General features: G+C 40.7%; 1 protein-coding gene across 3 annotated transcripts in view; it reads left to right on the forward strand.

The window, feature by feature from the left end:
* Positions 1-215: 215 nt before the first annotated feature.
* Positions 216-22468, forward strand: part of ADCY2 (adenylate cyclase 2) — a 217687-nt gene continuing 195434 nt past the window's right edge. The window contains exons 1-2 of one of the 3 annotated variants that reach the window (XM_030500578.1): positions 216-610; positions 21039-21236. In XM_030500578.1, coding sequence (XP_030356438.1) covers positions 380-610; positions 21039-21236 — 429 coding nt within the window. In that variant the 5' untranslated portion in view covers positions 216-379. Of the gene's footprint in view, positions 611-1056; positions 1108-21038; positions 21237-22468 lie in introns of those variants that run through there. The other 2 variants (XM_030500588.1, XM_030500594.1) reach the window with 2 other exon arrangements.

The raw sequence follows: 22468 nt of genomic DNA on the forward strand, positions 1-22468 counted from the left end.
CGTTTCCACGGTCGCCTTCGAAGGCGCCTCCTGCTCCTGCCGCCGCCGCCGCCCTTGGGCGCTTGCTCTGGGGCGGCCGCCCTCTCCGCTCCGCTCCCCTCCCCGGCGAGGAGGAGCGAGGCTCCCGCCCCCACCTCCGGAGGAGCCGGGCAAGCATGTGCGTGCGGGGTGGCGCCTTCCGGAGGCGCACCAAGCCCCGGGCTGGCTGCGCGGCGGCCGCGGCTGCCCGGCGCACCATGCCGCTGCCGCCGCCGCCGCGGCCCCTCCTCTCCGCCTCCCGCGCGGGAGCGCGCTCCGCTCCACTCCCCGGCTGCCTCCTGCAGCAGCAGCGGCGGCGGCGGCGGCGGAGGCGCTGAGGGAGTTGCGCGGGCTCTGCCCGATGTGGCAAGAGGCGATGATGATGAGGAGGAGACGCCGCTACCTGCTGGAGCGGGCCGACCAGGCGGGCGGCGGCGGCTGCGGGGCGAGCGGCGAGCAGTCCCGCTCCCGGGACTGGCTCTACGAGTCCTACTACTGCATGAGCCAGCAGCACCCGCTCATCGTCTTCCTGCTCCTCATCGTGATGGGCGCCTGCCTGGCCTTGCTCGCCGTCTTCTTCGCCTCCGGGCTGGTAAGAGGTGCCCTCCCGCGCTGGGACCCGCGTCGCCCGGCATCCCCGCTCCCGCCGCCTGGCGTCCCTGCTCCCTCCGCTCGGCTGGGATCTCCCCACCCGGCTGGCATCCTCGCACTCGGCGCCCTCCTCCGAGCCGAGCCTAACCGAGCCGCGCAGTGCGGGGCGGGACGGAGCGGGCGAGAGCCGGTGCCGCTGCTCCTAGGGAGGAAAGTTGGTGTCGGGAGGCGGCGGGGTGGCAGCGGGCAGCGGCTGCGGGACCCGGGGACCCCTCGCCCAAACTTTGCTGCCCGGTGTTCTGAGGCGACGCTGGAACGGCGGCAGCACGGCTGATGGAGCGAAAACTGAGTCAACAAGCGCATCGAGTTTAATTCACTTAATTCATTGGCTCCGTTCCTTTCCGACTGGCAGCTCGGCCGTATTGGCCTCTTCAGTGGCAAGGTTTAAATCGCCGCACAAAAATGCAGCCCGTACCTGAAGTAACATTTTTATGGCAAGTAAGCAGGGGCTGCTCCCTCAGTCTTCCCCCCCTCATTATACCATTTTCTAGCGTTTGACCCGTTTTCTCAAGAAAGCTTTTGGGGCAGCGCAGCCTTCGTTTTTAAAAAGAGAGGTGAAGTTCGGGCGGTTGGATACCTTTTCTTCATATTCAGTGCGGGGTTTCCAGCCTTTGGGAGGAAAAATATGTCACAGCGGCAGATGACAGTCGGTATCAGTTTATTTCACCCTGAAATCCGTGGCGTTTTGCCCTTGCGTTGAACGCAAAGGAAAAGCTGCAGAGGGCAGTAAAATTCTTGCTCCTTACAGAGTTTTCCTGCTGTTAGCTGTTAGCAAACAGGCTGTTTGCGTTACCGTGTGCTTCTGAAGTAAAGAACGGGGATTTGAGGAGTATCAGACTTTTTATTGTTTATATTTATTTTTTCCTAAATAATAGTCTTCTGAAAAGCTTAATGTTTGTTGAACATTAAGAGTGAGGATGAGTAATTTAGTATAATCTAACGTTTTTTTTTCTAGAGGCACTGCACGTAATGGTGTTTGCTTAAATAGACAGAATCCTGCTTTCTTGCTCGTGACCAGACTTTTTTCTTAAAAACTGCAGGAACTGCTTTCAGGATTGGCTAAACTTAGAGTTAATTGGTGGTTTATTTGGTTTTGGTGTTTGTATTAAATGTTTTTTGAGGTTTTTGTTTAATGTGCCATTTCTACTAAATACAGAGCAGTTGTAAAAGAGCTAATGTGAGGCCAGAAATGGTGACACCTCATGACTGAGTTGTTTAATGCCTAAATGTTTCAGTTTTGAAGCTCTGTGTACAAAATACAGGTTCAGCACCATATCTCATTCTGGTGCGTTAAGTTGGGTGCTTGTCCATCATGGCTGCAAGGACCAGTAATGGAAATGGAAGTCTGTCGGATACTAAGGCTGAGGCATAGTTAGGTGTGGAGACATACGCAATACTCGCCGACACTCAAGGCAACAGAACTTGGGCTTGGCAGTATTTAGCACTAAATTTCATACCTTCATGGTACAATCTACAGCTTGTTTACAAGTTGCACAGGCTTATTTTCATAATTCTGTTTCTTGAGGTAAATCATTCACGATAACAATGGTGGCATAACCCTGGGCCCAGATTGAAGGATGGCCAAAAGTTATGGAAACAAAACTGTGAGCTGGCTGGATCTTGCCAGGCATTGCTACTTCAGAAAGAGTGAATTTTATAGTTCAGTCTGCATTTGGAATTCCAGACATACCAGAAGAGGAAAAGAAATGCTTTTAAAACCTTTTTCCTGAGCCTTTATCTTCCTGTGGCTAACAACTGGAAGGGTGAGTGGAGAGAGAGGTGGGGTTCACCCTTAAAGTTTCCAGTCGAGGGATGAAAGTAACTTCAGGCGAAGAGAAAGCTTGCCTATACTGACTTCCAGCCACAGGATGTTGGACAAAATCCTTTGGAGCCCTGCCCAGAGTTTCACCTAAAAGCGTTTTATTATAGTCTAGCTCTGGTTGCATTTGTGATTAAAATATTCCTGAAGGTTTAGATCTGTTTCTCCCACATCTGAATAAATACCCTTTTCATATAGCTGTGGAATCTTAGTAATTTTTTTTATGCCTGATTATGTAAAAGGGGTACACAGGAGTGTCTGAGCCACAAGAGTCAGTATTAGTATCCTTGTTTTTATTTTGTGTATCTAGTATGTATACGATTGTTTTGACAGAAGACTTAATTTTGTAGAGGAGGTGCAAACGAGTGGGATAGTTCTGTGTAGGTCTGTGCATTTGAAGTTAAAGGAAATCTTTCTCAACACTGTTTCCTTTAGATTTTGTACAAAGCAGTTAAGATTTTACTGAAAATTATTTAAGCCCGGTGTGGAAACAAAACTCCAAAATGACTCACCACAACACTTGATTCATATTTCTCACTTATACTTCAAAGAACAGCTTAGAACATGGAATGTGGGATTGGACATTGTTAAGAAAAGATGGATATTCGTGAAGCATGAACCATTTTTATGTTCTAGGCTTTCTTAAAAAAAAACAACCCTGAAACCAATGGAAATTAGAGGCTTTCCTTCTATTTTAATTTTTTATTTGGTTGTTAGAATATATCACTGTGATGGCTGAGTTTTTATTGGCAATGTGTTCTTAAATGTTCCTAGACACAGCCAACAACACAGGGGTGTATTCCACTTACGCAGCTATTTCAACCTGTCAGAGTATGAGCTGTAGCCTTCCTGATTTCAGGTGAAAAATTTATAAAAGCTGTTGCAAAATTATAGTAAACCTTTTTTTTATAAAAAAAAAAGATTACTTACAGAGTATGCCTGGAAATCTGATTACTTTTCTTTCAGACAATGTGCTGTGATTGTTACTGAGAGCAGTTTCTTGGAAGATGTTGCTTTTGTTTGTTTCAGAAAACTATTGTGATTTTGACCTCTGGAATTAAGCACTCTATCTCCTCAAACCCAGAGTCTGCTTGAAAGATGATCGTTCACAGCTTAGAGTTTTAAATAATGTACTGATAGTATCAACCTTTGAATTTCCTGTGTCAAAGTATCCCCTGTATTTGTCTGTACCTGGCGTGAACTGAAACTGGCAAAATGAGATCAGTCATCCATGTTTAGCTGCTGCTTTAATCGATAAAGAGTAAATTATTTTCCCGAACCTGTGAAAGCCTTCCAGTGCTTAGAAATGCCAGGGGTCAGCTTCATTTTCTGTCTGGTTATTGTCTTGTTCTTTCAATATAATATATAGGGCAAACTCATTAGTTGCCCTCCTCTCCCTTTTTAGTACTAAAAACTTATGACCATTTTTAGTGATATCTAGAGCAGTTTTGTCTCTGGCCAGAACATACTTATTATAACTGCCATTTGTAGCAGAAAAAAAAAGAAAAAACATTTTAAAATTCATAGTGTAAAATGTGAGTGTATCCAAAATATTTGCAGTTGTGATGTTTTGTTTCTTATGTGGTTAAACAAAACTCTAACTGAAAACAGGGATGATGCCCAAATTGTACAATTTATTGGAAGGCCATAACTTTCCTTTATCTATATATTTTCTAGACATAAGAAGTGCACAGTCCCTAGATACAGGCTTCAATTAAAAACTGAAGTTCAGGGCTATCAGAATCTTTTAGCACTTGCGGTGTAAGTGGGAGAAGACCCAAGTCTGTCAAGATCTTCTTTCTGTTCCTTTCCCAAAACTCAAGGTCCACAGTCTGCTGCATGATGTACATGTTTTCTTTTAGACTGGCCTGTGCTCCTTGCTCAAAGACTGCAATCTTGCTGTGTGGTGTTTACCTTCAACACTAGTCTGCAGCCCTTATCTGTCTCCCAGATCTTTGCTGCTACATGTGACTTTGCAAAGCTCTTAAGATGTGGTTGTCTATGTATTGACATGGATGTGGAGCTGCATGCTTCTTGATGGTATCATTGGCTAAGTAGAGCATGTGTTGGGTGAAAAGTGCTTCTACAGTGTGGCATTCTGATGCCTTCCCTCTTCTGAACCACCATGAGATGGCTTTGGGTTAGCTGCCTAATGATTGAGTGCGGAACAGAGGTATTACTTATCTCCCTCAACCACTTCTTTGAAGTTCCAGAGAAGTTCCTGATCATAGTGGTAAGCTCAGCTGTGATTCCTGAACCTTTTTACTGACTCATAAATCAAAGAAACTAAAGGTTGGCTGCACACTTACATCATTGACATGCCCAAATACCTTCTGTAGCAAAAGCAGGAGTAGGTAATCATTCTCAAAGGGGGAGTACAATTAACTAGGGAGGTGTACCTACAAAATGTCAGATGTACCTTCTGCAGAAACTGGTTTTCTGGCATCAGACTCACTGGATTTACCTTCAGCTGATCCTGCATGGAAGCAGAGGTAGCTGCCTTATTCTGAAGGAGCACATTAAAACTTTATAGCTGCCAACCTGTCTCTGTGCAAAGAGAAGAAAATCAGAAGAGTCCTGTAAGCCTCTTAGGGCTTTAAGTGGGTTGTGATATTTCTTTGGGCCCTTCGTCAGAATGACAGCAAATCCTCCCTCCTTCTAATTGGTCTTACTCTAACAGAAATACTTGCTGCTTCTGGTAAAAACTGGGTATCAATCAAACCCTTCCAGATTTTCATTATCAGAATCTCATCTTGAAATGGAGGGGGAAAAGTCTTCAAGTCCATGTGGAAAAAGTACCTGTGGAAGACATGTTCCACCATTCTCATCACAGTGCCTCGAGTGATTAGGTGTTTGCATAAAGGCATCTGCTGCATGGCTCCAGTAATGTTCTTATCAGTACTCTGAATCTGAAAAAATCATCTGTCCACACCAAAAGGTCACCACACTGATGTTGTGGTGGTAGTGTATCCGTATCCATGAGATGCTCTGTTGTAACCTAATTGCACAGAATAATATGGCCGTACTGTAAGTTCATTTGTACTCTGAATTTTAGGAAATCTTTTGAGATCAGCCTTGTGTAAGTTAAAGCTTTTATTTTTTATTTTTTTTTTTTGTTTAAGAGCACCAAAGTACAAGAGTACCCAAGGTGTGAAAGCATTCCTTGCAATCTTTGCAGACTGAAAGTAAGACAAAGCATCTGATACACTGTTTTCAAACTCCAGTTTATGCATTCGCCCCAAAAGAAAGCTAAGTCCCAGTAAAGATAATGAGGTGGGAAAATCCTCACTAATTGAAGGACAAGCAGAGACAGGGTTGTTTGCATGCTTGATACTGTGGTTGTTGTGCCCAGGAGGTATCCTACCTCTTCTCAAACTCATTCTGCCAGATTATTGCTACTACCAAGATGAGGAAGAATTCAGATAAACATTAGTGTATTTATGATACCTTTTCTTTCCATAATTCCAACTGTAATTATGCATACAGTTCTGCTTTCAAGTCCCGTTTTAAAATGTTCCATGAGGAAATCCTGTGTTTCTGTGTCTTGTCTCTAGGCACCATATTACAATATATTCTTCCAGCTATAGTTGCTGGCTGTTTGGCAGCTATAGTTGCTAGCTATTTTATACAGTCTTAGGATATTGCCATCCCTGCCAAATGTTCCTTCCAGTAATATCTTTGGTTGTCTGAGCATGACTTTTGTAGCCAGTGTTACCTCTTTACTCAGGCCCAAGGTTGCTGCATTTTCCTGTCTGAAGCAGGAATTGCCTAGCTTTGTGTCTGGTTTCATTTCTCGCTACTGCATCAGTCTGAGCCTTTTCTTGTTTTATTTGTTAATGACTCTCCCAGTACATCTGTGGTTACTTTTAATGTTGCTAAAAGCTTGTCTCATTTGCCAGTCCCTAGCAAGCCTGGAAACAGCCATCAAGGTAAAGACATGCCAGTGGCATACTTGTTTTTTATCCTTCGTATTTAATAACAAGAATGCAGAATAAGTACTGGATAAAACCATAGGTATGGCTATGTTGGAAAAGTACTTAGCCTTGAACTGTAATCTTAATAAATTAATGTTTTGTGGATATCCTGGCAATGGAAAGGTTATTTAGTGTCACAGGTTATGACTCAAAATTGTGGATCCACAAATTCTAATCATTAGTGCAGTTGACAAAAATGACAAATAACATACTGACTAGAGCTGTTGTTTACTGAGGTGCAGTGGGAATAAAGGAGATGATGGATTGGGCTATGATTGTATGCTGTCTTTATCAGCATCAAGCCAGGTATGTGGATTCACAAATCATGTATTGGCACTTTCATAGTAGGTCTGCCATGAACCTATGAATACCCATCTGCTTGTCTTGCTTAAAAGTTTTTCAGTTGGTTTTAAGTTCCTTGTAGACAAAGATATCTGACCCATTTGTGGAAACCGTAGAACTCCTATAAAAATGGTGAACAGGTTTCTTTGGTTGAGCTTTCAAGAGGTCTCCTGGATTAAGGACATTAACCAGAGATCTCAGTCCCTATGTTTGTGATGTGAATAAGAAAACTTCCTTGTTATAATGGTAGCAGTCACTGGAATCTTCCAGACTGCACGATGCATCAATCCAAGATTGGAGTGTCCATGCCAAATGGCATGGACATTTAACACAGAAGTGATCTGCAAATTTGTTGATCGGCTGGGTGTGCCAGCATCATGGGAACAAAGTGTAGCTGAACACCTGTAGTATTTCATCCCAAGCCAAGCTGTGACCCCAAACAAGCTAAGTGCTGCCGCAGTGGCTTCTGCATATTTCAGAAAGAACAGTCAGCTCTTATTGATATGTGATGATGGGAAGATGCCAACAGATTTTAACAGTTTACTTCTGGACTGGGGATCTGGACACCAGAAAAAAGTGAGTTAGCACAGTTCTGCCCCTCTTCTTTGCCTTCTGTTTTTTTCTTTGAGTATCATTCCTGATGCTATTGGAAAAAAAAAAAAAACCAAAAAACCCCTCAAACCCAAACCAAAAATGGCTCCACACATTTTCTTCTCCAGATCTTTTATTTTTATATCTTGAATAAGCAATCTCCGGACACTGAATTTCAGATGATGCTGAAAATTCAAGGGACTGTTGCACCATCTGTGCAGAGGAGTGTGAGGCTGTCTCTACACTTATCCTCCCAGTTGTCTGTTTTTCCAACCTGTATAGAAACATTTTCTTTATCTCTTTTCTATAAACAGAACTCTTGTTCTCAGTGGTATGTGATGTAAAAGTTCCTTGCTGTTCCTGCCTGGAAGACGAGAGGAAGCAGTACCCATCAACCTCTTAGTCTTGCCCTCAGGTCTGTTGTGTGAGCATCTACTTCTTCCACCATCCATGTTTCTAGTTTTGAAGTTTCTCTAACCTGGAAGATGTGCTCTAGAGTGCAGGAGACTCTGGTTGCATGCTCAGAGTGTGCTCTGGAGGGCAGCTGAGGTAAGATGTGCTCTGGCCTGGATATGTTTCCCTTATAGCTTCAGGTACATCCAGTCTGGTGTTTGATCACTGGATAGTCCCATGAGATCTCATGTGGACTGATGGCTTTTCACAGCCACTCACTGGGGTTTCCAAAAGTAGTTAGAAGTTGCTTTTTCTACCTGTCTCCTTAGGCAGCTCAACTGTGTGCTGTGGGACCTCTTAAAGACCCTAAATGTTATGGCACGCAGAGTAGAAATGCCCACTGCCTGGACAAGTAGGATTGCTGTCCTTTCAATTCCAGGTAAAATTTTTCCATCCCTGTCTCCAATTTACTAGTACTTTGGTCCACCCTGCAGGAAAATCGTAGAAAGACTAGATTCCCCCACTTCTTTTTCCAGCAAGACGGAATTCAGGCGGAAGACTCGGACACTTTATTTCTCCTAAGAGGTATGTTAGGAAAACAGATGCTCTTTGAACTTGGCTCAGGACCTGCTTGCTGGTGCTCCCACTCTTACGGAATCAGAATTATTTAAGTTGGAAAAGACTCTTAATATCATTGAGTCTAGCCATTAACCTAACACTGCCAAGTCCACCACTAAACCATGTCCCTAAGTGCCACATCTACATGTCTTTTAAGTACGTCCAGGGATGGTGACTTATCCACTTCTCTGGGCAGCCTGTTCCAATGTCTGATAACCCTTTCAGTGAAGAAATTTTTCCTCATATGCAATCTAAAGCTCCCCTGGTGCAACTTCAGGCCATTTCTCTTGTTCTATTGCTTGTTACTTGGAAGAAGAGACCAACACCCACCTTGCTACAACCTCCTCTCAGATAGGTACAGAGAGCAATGAGGTCTCCCCTGAGTCAAGTCTCCTTTTCTCCAGGCTAAACAACCCTAGTTCCCTCAGCTGCTCCTTGTAAGTCACTCCCCTTACTTTATAGACCCTGGCAGGAAACTGGGTTTCCTTTCTTTGGTGCAGCCACTGTGGTGGTTCTTTGTAGCAGCACAGTGGTCTGAGCACAGTCTACTCTGGTCAAGACCTAGGAGGTGGTAGGTTGTCCAGATCAGTAACTGCTCTTGTAATCCCCATTGGCATGCTGCTAGTTTGTGCCAGAAAGTGGCCGCACTTTCTCACTTGGACTTATTTTCTGTCCCAGCAAGCCCAGGCAATTTCCAGACCTGACTGGTAGGTGTTAGGATTTTAGACACTTCTTCAAGTGATGAAGTGTCTGTTTAACACTAAAAGAATTTACCCATTTGTTTTTGGTTACTTTGATTTTTACTATTTTCTTACCTGTGCCTTCATGCAATGGGGTAATAATACTCATTAAATAGGTCCTCAGCTAATGCTAAATAGAAATGCCTGTATTTGCACAATCTTTTTTTACCTATTTCCTGTGAATGTGTCTGAAGTTTTGCTCCTCTATAGAGCTTTTATTTGGCATGGTTATATTTCAAATGTAAGCTAATGTTTTGGTTACCTTTATTTGAAATTTTATCATTGTAGAAGTAATACCCATTGGAGAACATGGGTTTGATCTTGGAGTCAGAAATGAAATAAGAAAGCTCTTTGGTTTGAAGTTAGGTGAACTGAGAGACACATGAGAGTGTGGAAAGTGTCCTTATGGGAGTAAACTTTAAGAACATTTTCTACAACAATAACTGTGTTTAGTAAGTAATTGCAAAACCTTAGGAAAAACTTGAAAAGTAATTACACAATGACAGTAGTGACTTTCTGATATTAAAACTATTTTTCATGTTACCTTATTATGCCGATATGTTAAATCTGTGGAATATTGTGGCAAATGTATTTTTAAAAGAGCCAGTAGAGAAAAAAGCCTAAGCTTACCTTTTTCTTCATTAACCAGACCTCTAAAATGAACAGTTTCCCCGTGTGCTGAATGTGTGCTCTGTGGTTCAAAGCTTCTGATCCTTACTTTTAAGCAAGTTCCATCTTGACATTTTTTCTTGATTACAGCCGGATTCTCAAATTATTATGTCAGAAGTAAAGTGGTGAGGGAAAGCCACCTTTTACCTTTGATTTAAAAATGACAGCCAAAATATGTAACTGTCAGTATTGAACAGCTCAAAGAATCAAATGAATGCTGACTTCCGTGGGTCTATATGGGTACAAAGAAGGCCATAATTTCACTGTTGTGTTACAGTGCAGTTTAATCTGAAAAACATATCCTTGAGTCCTGTGAAGTAATGTGTTATCCATAATGTTTAACTGATGGAGCTCTTTCAACAATGGCATATTTTGAATATATTTAACTGCAAAGCATGAATTTTTCATAAGTGTTTTACTCAATTTATCTTCATGTATCCACATTTTGGGATGTTGCATAAATAGCAGTTGCATTTGTTGGAGAGTTTCTTTAAGATTATTTTTGAAAATAAGAGGAGGAAGGATTTTGAGAACATCTGAAAAAACAGCTAAACTAAGTTATTAAGCTACATCTTCGTAGAGGAATTCAGAACCAATATGTGTAGAATAAAGCATGAAAAAAGAATATGTTGATCACTACATTTACATTACAAATATTCTAAATGATGTGAGTATGTGCTAATTAGCTCTGGAGCCTGAAATAATTAGTTTCATCAAGGTACAAACTTTGCTCGCTTTGCTGCATATTGTCTCAGCCCTTTTCTGAAGGGGACACTTCAGAGAGCTGAGTGTAATTAACTGTCATTGCTCTCTGGAACATGGTTTATCTTCTGTGGCTGCCAGCAAGTGCCATTAGGACAATTTTGTAAGTGCTCTAGCTGAATATTGTAGCCACTAGTAAGTGGGTTGGACCATCTTGTTTTTCATAGGCTGTTAAATGTCTTAAAGTAGAGCTAGCTACCTTTGATAATTGCCAGCCTGAGAGAAGATTGAGATGGTGTTGAATGACGGAAAGGCATGACAGGACCGTTCATGTTCCCTGACCCCCTGAGGGCCCTCTGAACACCTGCTTATTGAATAAATGGTAATGTGCACTGACAAATTTTATATGACATGCAGTTAATGATATTAGAGGATACAAATCGATGGAAAATAAATTGGGAAAGCTGCCAATATGACAAATGAGGATGTATAAAGAAATGGGAAGAGCTGCCTACTGTTCAGGTTAGGTGCATGAGGTTTGCACAAGGGGTATTTATGTATATAAAATACATAAGCACACATATCCTGATTCTGCTAATTACGTTTTTGGCAGGGATAGGTGACTGCCCTCTCTCCCATGGCATACAATACAGTAGGAATGGTCACAGGCTCGTGGGGTTCCCTGGCTACTTATTTACTACACATTTGTATGTGGGCAGCTCAGTTAGAGGTTGTTCCCTGTTGGTCTGAGATGGACACTACCTTTAAAAATCAAAAGAGCAGTCTCAAAGGACGTGCAGAGAAGAGAAACCTTAAATATGAATGTTACTCCATTAGTACCTAGCCACTGTGTTACAGCTTTGGCTATCCTTGGAAACCTATCTTTTCCATTTATTTTGCCTTCACTTGGAAGTGGTGATGATAGGACCAGAATTGTTTACAGTGTTCATTATGCATTGAGGTGGCATTATGATGTTCTCTCTTTGTTTCTTTTCCCATGTTCTGCATTTTGAGTTGTTTTTTGACTGCTAGTGAGCACTCAAGTGATGTTTTCACAACTCTATCTATGATAAATGTCAGATATCTCCATTTCTAAGTGTTAATAGTCAACCAAGAGCCTGTCGTCACGTGTATGAAATAAGAATTGTTTTGTTTGAGCTGTATTACTTCATATACTTCACATGTCCACTGAAATTCATCTGCTATTTTCTTGCTCAGTAGTGACTATTATGAGATTCTTTTTCTGATTTTTCATAGTTGGCCCTTATCTTTGTCAGACTGCTATTCACTCCTTTTCCCAAACTGCTTATGGATATACTGAAAACCATACACCCTAGGATTCCTGGGGACTTTTGTGGGCACTTTGAGACCTTTGTTTTTAACAAATTTTCCCAGGATAGATACCAGACTTATTTGTACTTCACTTAGTCTTTGAGAGTGATCCCGGGAAAGACTGGAGTCACTTCACATTCCTGTCTTTGGATACTGGGGCACTTTGGGTTGGAAGTTATATGTGACTGCAGTTTTAGCTATTTTTGCTTTGAGTCCCATTGGCCTCTTCTGGTGAACCTTATCTTTTGTGGTGGTTCTTTTCTCGCTAATTCCTTGTACTGATACTTCAGTCTGAGACAGATCTTCTGATGTGTTCCCCCTGTATAAAATATTCTGGAATGAGAATTACCACATTGCTGAACACAGATACAAAAAAACCAGTAACCCCTTTCTGCTACAGTCTGCTCTTCTCTAGCTGTTCTTTTTAATACCTGCATCATCTGTTTGCTTAGAAATGCTTTAGCAGGCTGCCAACTTCTGATTAGGTTTCAAAAATAATAATTTACTACTTATTTTTATACTTTTAGAAATGATTTCTCAAGCTCTTTTCTTCGCTTGCATTACTGAGTCTTTATATTAATCTTGATAAATTTTATGATCCTTTTCTTTTTATTGTCGTTTTTTTAAGATAGATTTCAGAAACTTCCATGCTTGGCTGTTCAGGCATTCTGGTTGTGTTTTGGTCTTTCCCAAGTAGTTTTTGGGAATTGATTAGCTTTTGGCCTGTGCCTCTGAGTTTTATAGTGTCTTCAGGCCACCTACAAAGATTTTAATATGTAAGCCTCTAGCTCCCCCTTTCAATTTTAGTATTTGGATTTTGTCTTTCATTTGTTTGCTTAACAAGCTTTGTCAATGTTATAAAGCAGTTTCTCAGTAGGAATGTTTTATGAACCAGGTTCTTTCCACTTCTTGAGTTTAGATTGAGTGTTTCTGTGTATGGGTGGTTTTTTGTTTGTTTACTTGTTTATTTGTTTTGGTTTTCAGCTGTGCATGAGATATACACAGTGGTCTCAGCTTCCATCTGCTGTTGCAATCCTTCGCCAGTCTAACTGGGAGTCACTGAAGTATCCCTTGACCTGTTGTGTTTTTTTCTATGACAGCCTTTCTTATCTCTGCATTTCTTAGAAGCTCAAGTAGTTTCCGTCCTGGCTGGATGACCAGTCCTCTAGGTCATTCTGTGGTTTTGGGGGTTTTTTTGTGTGTGTGTTTTTGGTTTTTTTGGTATTTGTTTGTGGTTTTTTGTTTGTTTGTTTTTTGTTTGTTGTTTGTTTGTTGTTTTTTTGTTTGTTTTTTTAATAAGCCTTTTTTTGTTCAGTGTAGCTTTTTGGTTCATAGGGACTTAATAGTTGATTCTCCTAGATTGTTAATACAAACCTTTCTTGTGTGTATAGCTTTCAGCCTTTTCTGCTTTTTCATTATTCTCCTGATGGTCTTTTTTCCATCGAGTTTTCAGTAAGACTACTGTGTAAATACTGTTGCTTTAACAACAGGCATTTTACGTCTTCCATCTAGCTACTTACGCTTTTGGTGTTTATATAGAAGAGTGGATGCTTTCACTTTGGTGTTTTATTTTTCTGCAGATTTATTTAAAAGTATCTGTTCTGGCTTTTCTTTACCATTTTCTTCTCACTTGAGTTTAATCAACTTACATCCTTTCCTTTAGTTGAGAACTACAGGTCTCCATGACATTACTGCTTCTCTTAAACCACGTCCTATGTTTCTATAACCTCTTCAGTTTTAATGTTTTCTGATGACCTTTGAAGTGCCCTCAAACTCATTCTTTTAGATTAAGCTCAGCTATCTTCTAGAGGCTCCTTCCCTATTTCCAAAATTTCCCCATTTCTTTGAATTCCCTTTTTAACACATTTTCTTAGTTGCTTATTGAACCTTTGCTTGTCATCCTATCTGTGTTATCACTATTAGTCCTATGTGCTAACTGGGACAGACCCTGTAAAGTCAAAGAATAGTTCCTGTTGATTTCAGCACAATTATTGCACTGTTGCAAAATGCCACACTTCTCATATGGGGAGGATTTTACAGCGCACATTGTTGATGACTGTTGAGTTTGAAGAAAGGCTCCAGGTGATCAGAATGTCATCTGAAGGATTTGAATGAAGTCTTGAAACTTTAATAATGTCCCCACATACTAATGAATACAAAATGGTGTAGAATATGGCCATGAATGCAGAACTGCTTCTTGCTGGTTATATATGACACTGCACAGCAGCTTGGCAGTTGCCATGCCAGTCAGAATTACCTGATACACGTAATGTGCAAATTGTTGGACTGATTGTGGATTAGTCAGGACTCAGATATCACCTAATGCTAACAGCAAGTGCAGACTGCACATTGGATTCATTAATAGAGAGAACTGAATTTCTCAAGACATCAGACACCACAAAACAAATGGAGTTGAGCCTGATGCTGTTATCATTGATCTGCTAAGCCAAACAGTGAATGCCGAATCAGAGACAAAAAAATCTCAGGCATGCAATTACATAGGGCCTTAGTGAAAATCAAAAGCTTCATTGACACAAACTTCAAGGCTGTCCTTGAACATGTTGAACAAAACTCAGTAAAAGGTAAAAAAAAAAAAAAAAAAAAAAAGGCACATGAGAAAGCTTCTAACCAGGCAGCTGAGCAAGAAAAACAAGCAAAGCTTTATGTTATGAAAGATAAATGGTGGACACGAAAGGCAGAGGAGTTTTTCTGAGTTGTGGATCCAGAAAATACCATGTGGACTTGGAAACAGCATCTGGCCTTAAACGCACTGCAGTGTTTCTGAGGTGAAGATGGACTAACAGTGATAGAATTGATGGACAAGAAATCTGAGAGTGCCGTCCAAAACTTTTCAATTGTTGTCCTAAATGGTGAAGTCCTAGATGAAGCTGTACAGCTGCTTGGCCAGGAGCAGGGCATGGCACCTCCTAATGGAGATTTTTCTAGCTCTCTAGCAGATGGCACACAGTGCACTCAGCCGTAAGCAAATTCACTAAAATATAAAATCATGGAGTAAGAGTTACAAGTAGCCAGAAGACTTTGCAGCTTTTTGGCTTTGTAGAGAACTATTTTGTGAGGTGTTAAAGAATTGAGATGCTGTCCAGTTTTATGAAGGGAAGGGTGAAAAACGTTCTAATTCTCTCAAGTCCTAGAAAAGGCTTTATGGGAAAAATGGGCATTTTTTGCTACAGAGGTAACTAAAGAGATTCTTCCCATCAGTTAGGCTGTTTAAAGGAAGATGCCCTGTTTTGTCAGTAAGCTAGTAATCTTTGAGCCCCATAACATTTTTTTTAAGACTTAAAATTTTTGAAAATAGAGGTATGAAATCGTACATATGTTTAATGCCTGAAGAACCTTACTAATTCGTTTTTGTATTTACATTTAGAAAGTGTTTTACTGATCTCAGTAAAAAGTGATTTTAGTAGGAATTTGGTATAGTAAATGGTTTGAGTTAATTCAAAGCATGTGATATTTCAGATCCCAGCAGGAGTCCTCTGTATATAGATTGTTGAATTTCAGTAGATGAAAAGAATAAAGGAAAAAGTAGCAAAAGAATGAGGGACTATGTTAAAGGACTTTATGCTAAACCCAGTATTTTAAATGCTTGTTTGTTCCTATTATAGAGTACTTTGTCAGGCTGTATGGTTTTATATAAACCAGTGAAATGCTCTGCAGCAGCTTTGCTGTTTAAAATTAAACTGAGGGCATGGCATTATCTGGAAAAGGAAAGAACAGGATGTAGAATGAGAGAAGGTTGTGGATTTTGGAAAAATGAGTGAAAGTGATTCTTCAGATTTTAGTGGTGATAACAAGATTATCACATACTCCTGAAGAACTTATGGGCGTTGGGAAAATTTCTAACAGTAGACTTTTTAATTTCTTCAGTAATTAAAAGACAGCAAGACACAAAACACTCAGGAAGACAGATCTGTCAGGCAAGATCCATGTATTGCAGGCTTAGCCATTATGTTCAATAGTGTCATGCTGATATTTTAATTCCACTACCTCTGGTATATTTTAATTTCTGAGATTAGCAACAAAAAAGTAAGGAAAGTGGTGGATTTTGTTTTGGTTTGGCTTGCGATTTTTTCCTACCTCCTTCGGAAATGGTAAAGGTAACGGAATAGTCAGCCTTCAGGATTTGTCTTTGCATCCAACGTCTTTTAACCCGCTAAATACACTGATGATTGCAAATATTGATCAGGAAGCTGAAAGTTTTAAATGTCTTTCTCTCAAAGGTACAATTTTATAAACATTTACTTCCTGTGAAGTAATAGGATAATATTGTTAAAAGTAGTTTCCAAATAAACCCCTGCCTTCCAAGCTTGCTTTTGTTGACCTGACATTAATGTGTATTTTAAAGGCAGGATTGTGTAAAAGCCCCCTGTACACATTCAGGCTTTCTGGAAAGGATCCAAATTGTAATAGCAGTAGTTTTCTCATTTTTTTTTAGTTGCCTAATGAGTGTACTGTTCTGCCTTCAAATTTCAGTTTTCCTTCAGAATTCACACCATGTATGGTGCGAGCAATCAGCTTGTGGCATTAGAAGCAGGTTATTGTGTAGTCAGCTGAGAGGTAATGTCCCACTGCAGTCAAGGAGGTTGCATGCAGTCACCTGTGAGGAGGAGATGATACAGATGGTCTGTTTTTGATTTTTTTCTCTGCATATATTTAAACCAAAAGAGAAAAAAAAAAAAAAAAAGCAAAATTGTGCAGTAGGCAACCAGAGAAGGGGAGAAAGTGGAAATGAAATTTTAGATTTAGTGATCAAAATGGCTCAGCTAAGTGTTGAAATCAGCGTACACTTAAAAAAAGGAAATTGACTGATTAGCTGTTACTTTGGAACAAAGATTTTGATGGATTGATCTAACGATAGAATACATATAAAAATATCTAGCTGTATGAGCATACATATGCTCGAAACTGAAATCTAAATATTGTTGATGTGTTATGAAGCAAGATCATTCTAGAAAGCACAATACTTTTATTTTTTACAGACATGGAGAAGTGTGCTGTTGAAATGCGTGTGGATATTCATGCTAGGATATGTGTAGCATGATCATTATAATTGAAATACCAATTTGTTGTCATTTCAATCTGTGGTTTTGCTAAGTCTTGGCTTCCTCCAGGAGCTTGCAGGTTCCTGTGGTGGTGTGACCTGGACTGCATGACAGATGGTGCAAGGAACTTAATGTACTGTCACTGGTGAAGGGTCTTATTTCTCTGACCTTGCAACAAGAGTTTTGCAATGCCGCTTAGAAGTGCAGAAGTTAAAGGTTGAAGTTAAATGCATTTGGTGTTATCTGGGCTGACATTGGTAGTGACATTATTAAATCAACTCACTGAAACAAATTGCAGAGATGGGAATGATCAAAAATCACAAAATTCAGAGACATAAATCAGTAGCTGTTACTACTGTTAGTTAGGTTTTACATTTTGTCTCTTCCTATGCAAGATTACATGTATTTTACTTAATACAGCTCAGTACTCATGCAGACACTTATCTCTATGCCCAACTTTAAGCCTGTAAATTTGTTTTCAGTTTGACTGCCCAAATGCTTGAAAGCCTTCATGTGTGTATTTAATATTTGGAATATTAGCATTTGCATTTCAAAGTTAGCACCATCTCTTTCAGGCCCTCGACTCTTCTTTTGCTCATATATTTGATCATCAGTGCTGCGATAATTGCTGAAATGTATGACTTCCTATATTTAAAAGGGAAGAAAGAGGAGTTGAAAGATGAGCTGGCTTTTGTCAGGCAGGGTAGGGTACGTGAAGGATAATCTGGTCTGCACAATCAGATGTGGACTTTCATCATGGTGTTTCCCTTGCTTTGAACCTGCTGGGGCAGTGGCTGGTCCTGGGCTAGAGGCCATATAGTGCTGAGTAGAACCGCAGCTGATGCGCTCTGCAGAGAGGCAATACAGGCCTCCCCCGTCTTTTCTCCCCTCTCCTCCTGAAATGTGCAGGTGGCTGGTTGAGGTTCTGTAGTGGGTCTGTGTGTACAAGGGGCTGCTCAGTGCTGTGGTAGGTGCAGGCATGGTGGTGCTGGGTTTGCAGCCACTGGAATGGGCAGACTCTGATGCAGCAGGCGTGGGTTGCAATATGCAGTACACGTGGAATCAGGGCTGCAAGGAAAACAAAGAAGTTTGAACAGAGGATGAGGAAAGAACCTTACAGCAAGTGTCTCTATAGATGTCGGGTTCTTAAACCTGTTAAATCTGGGGAAAACAAACAAAAGAACAAACAAGCAAAATCCCCAACCAACAAAATAGTGCTGACAAAGTTTGTAAATTTGTGTAATTTTTTTTTTTTTAAATCTGCATATCTACCAGTAAATTTTTAGTTTTGCTCCAAATGTAGCAAGTCTTTTGCACATAAGAAAGAAAAAAAAATCACATAAAAAAGCTTTTAAGAAAAATGTGAAGTACTTAAGTTGAAAACCCATAAACAAGATTTATCAGGGTGCTAAGGAAGAAACTACAAAACAAAGGACAAAGAAGTGCTTAGATACCTTACATAGCATCAAATTGGTACTTTCAAATTGTTCCCAAGATTTCACTAGTGGGAAAAATGAATACGAAGCTTTTCTGCATGAAGTGTGTGGTTAGTGGAGGATTTTATGCTGTTGCAACAGTAGCATTTGGGACCTGCTTTTGCAATCCTTTTTGCATTTTACAAATGAGGCTGTTTGTTAGAATTCGTAACAGCTGGAGGAATGAGTAAAATCCTATGACCAGACTTAGAGGTAGTGCTGTTGTAATTCAACTAGAGATGCTTTTCAACACATACAGGAATATAAAATCAAATATTTATTCTTCTTTAATGCATCCATCACTAGGTGATTTAAAGATACTACTGTAGTAACTTCTATGTAATTTTTGTAAATAAATTTAAATATTATTTATTCTGAATCTCTCTTCAAGTTATATTCTAGTCCTTGCTCTGGGTGTTTGCACATTTTGAAGGAAGCAGCTGCTGGGAGAAAATGTATATATGTAATCTAGAGCCCGTCCTTCCAGATAAGTACTTTAAACAGATGCAAAATGTCTAGTGCCTGGCAAATATCACTGTCAAAAAGGCTTTTATAGAGTTATGGTCACATAGTTGATTTGGGAGGCATTTTGACAGCTGCAGTATTCAATAGGGATGCTTGAATTTCACCTACAAACCACATTAATCACAGAAATGTTTTGAATTCTGGAGCAGAAAGAATATTCCACTAATGCAGATTGGGTTTGCCTTTTAATTTTCTCAGTCCTGTGGGCCTGGTGCATTACTGTAGTGTGGTTTACAGTTTTCTCAATCTGCTTCAAATAATATCATATAATCATTAAATGGTTTGGGTCACCTAGTTCCGTAGACAGGGACATCCTCCACTCGACCAGGTTGCTCAATGCTCTGTCTGACCTGTGCTTGAACACTGCCAGGGATGGGGCATCCACAGCTTCTCTGGGCAACCTGTTCTGGTGTCTCACCATCCTCACAGAAAAGAATTTCCTCCTAATATCTAGTCTAAAACTACTCTCTGTCAGTTTAAAGCCATTCCTCCTATCACTACATGCCTTTGTAAAAAGTCCCTCTCCAGATTTACTGTAGGCCCCCTTTAGGTAATGGAAGCTGCTCTATAAGGTCTCCCCGGAGCCTTCTCTTCTCCAGGCTGAACAAGCCCAGCTCTCTCAGCTTGTCTTCATAGCAGAGGTGCCCCAGCCCTCTGATCATCTTTGTGGCCCTCCTCTGGACTTGCTCCAACAGGTCCATGTCCTTCTTATGTTGGGGGTCCCGGAGCTGAACACATTATTCGCAGTATGAGAACAGAGTAGAGGGGAAAATTGCCTCCCTTGACTGGCTGGTCACGCTTTTGATGCAGCTCAGGATACGGTTGGCTGCAAGTGCACACTACCAGGTTGTATTGAGCATCTTGCCAACCTCTTGTTTATTCCTCATGCTATATGAATTTGCATAGATGCATTTAAGTTGGACCCCTGATGAAGCTAACTTACTGTCTGGAGTAGCTGGAATTCCTTTGTGCTGCTGCTTCAGGTGCTCTCCTGCTGACCTGTGACCCCTCTCCAGGTTCTGGGCATCTCTTGCTGGTACTGGCATCAAACTGGTAGGAGTGGGATAGATTGAGGTTTTCCTCTCCCAGCAACTTCAGTTTGAGTCCCTCTTCACCAGCTTGGCAAGCCCATGACCAAAGATGCTCTTCTGCTTCTCTTGACAGATGGACTCCATCAGTTCCCAGCAGGCCAGGTTTCTAAAAGTGAATTCCGTGGTCCAAGTAGCGAAACCCCTGTCTGTGGCACCAGTCCTGTAACCATTCGTTGGTTCACCAGATTTGACTGGCCTTTTCAAACCCCTTCCCTTTGACTGGAAGAACTAATGAAAAAACTTGTCTGTGCTCCAGAGTCCCTTATTGCCGCTTCCAGTGCTCTGTGATCCTTCCTGATCCTCCTCAGACTGCTCCTGGCTGTATCACTGGTGCCCACATGAAACAACATCAGTAGATAAAAGTCAGTGGACTGTACAAGGCTTACTTGTCTCCCAGTGAGCAGCACACCTCTCTGGAGAGTGCATGAGGTCAGCAAATGGGTGCTTCTGTGCCCCTTAGAAGAGAGTCGCCTATCACCCATCACCTTTTTCTAGTTGTGCTGATTGTTACACAGGGAGCAGATTGGGCTGCCGTACTCACCACCAGCATCTCTACCGTTGTGACAGGTCTTTCCTCTTCAGTCTGCAGAGCAGCGAAGCGGTTCTGTACCTCTGGCTTCAGGGAAACCTTTTCCTCCTGCAGGTTCTTGCTCTTGCAAGTTTCCATTCCTTCTGTGTGTGCTGGTGGGGGAGTTTTTTCGCTGTTTGGCCATAGCTGTGGGTCCACTGCAGGCTGCACGTGGAACCAGCTAACTCCTTCTCAGCCTCCCTAATGTTACGCAGCCTTCCCACTGCCTCCTGCAGCTCAATTTAGTAAAAGAAGTACCATGCAGTAGTGTGGTTAATAGTTGTTTATGAAGTTATTACGCCGTGTAACAGCTTACAGTGAAAGAAATCATATTTTGATTCAAATCACTTTTGATATTCAGTCATGTCGTTCTGGGATCTCCATGTGCGATCAGTTTAGAGTACATGATTTTTGTCTGACCTTTAAGTATATTAGGTTTTAACTTCCTTTTCATTTTCCTCTGTTTCCAGGAAGTTGAAGACCACGTGGCATTTTTAATAACTGTTCCAACGGCCTTGGCAATTTTTTTCGCTATATTTATCCTTGTCTGCATAGAACCTGTGTTTAAGAAGCTGCTTCGTGTATTTTCTCTGGTGGTCTGGGTATGTCTTGTTGCCATGGGATATCTCTTTATGTGTTTCGGAGGAATCATCTGTCCCTGGGACCAGGTAAGACTGACATTATTATTAATTTTGCTCCCACTGGGTACATTTCCAAGACCCATTCTATGCAAAATCATTCACATTCATTTTTATGGGACATCTCATGAACTGTTTTTGTGACTAAGTGTTTACATGCATTTATAAATACCAAAGAGATGCACATACTTAGGATATGGAAATATTTGAAGGATTTTTATATTTTTAAGCTCCTTTGAATAATGAACATTTGATTCCAGTCTCCAACTTCTTTGTGTAGTGAATATTTGATTATAGTGACCAATTAACATGACAGAAATGCTACTTTGGTTCAAGATTACTCATGCTATCTTCTTCAGCTTAAAATGTTCAATTTCTCTGTGTCGGCTTTCTGTGGTCTTCAAGATGTTCTCTAGCAACACATGAGAAAAAAGGATTGGGACTTTCATTACATTTCTAGGGTAATGTATGAGTAGAAAAGCAGTGAAGTACCCTTCACATTTAAAAAATTTTGTAATGAAGACAAAGCAAAAAGTATAATTGCATCCTAATAGCAGCTCTTCTGAAATACGAATAAATTATGTGCAATATCTAACACTGACTGATCAATTCTTCTGTGTTCTGCCATATCTTTTTCCATTTCCCAAGCCTCCCTATGTGGGAATACTCCTGATATAATAATTGTGAAACTCTTCAAAGGATGGAAAAAAGTGTTTAAATATATAAATATGTCTTTTGAAAATTTAATGCTGATTCCCTGAGTTTAGAATAACCTTTAAATGGTAGTACTGTGTGCAGGGTGCCTTCTAGGTGTTTAAGATAGACTTGAAACAAATTCGCTGACTTGTTATTCAGATCTTGCAAAGACTTATGCAAATACTGAACTTTAAGTATGCAAGTAGTTCCTTTATAATCTTTAATTCAAATGATTTAAATTACTGGTGTATGTGGTAATATTAGTTTTGGAGCCCTTAAATTTGTGGGTGACTCTTATATTTTCATTTTCTTGGGAGGTTCAATGATTAATTGTCCATGAAACTGCCTTCCTGTTTGTTTTGGTTTGTTTGTTTGCTTTTTAAGTATTTGAAACTACCAAACCAGGCCACACTTGCATGTAATAAAAAGCAAATAAGAACATGTAATATTTTTATCTAGATCTGATTTCACCATGGGAGTCCCTGTATCTTTGCAATATCAAGTCTAGATAATCTACTTGGTCTTACTTTTTTGATTTATTTATTTTAATTGCCAATTGTGGGATG

Source organism: Strigops habroptila, chromosome 1 (assembly GCF_004027225.2).
Source record: "Strigops habroptila isolate Jane chromosome 1, bStrHab1.2.pri, whole genome shotgun sequence".
Classification (NCBI taxonomy): Eukaryota; Metazoa; Chordata; class Aves; order Psittaciformes; family Psittacidae; genus Strigops; species Strigops habroptila.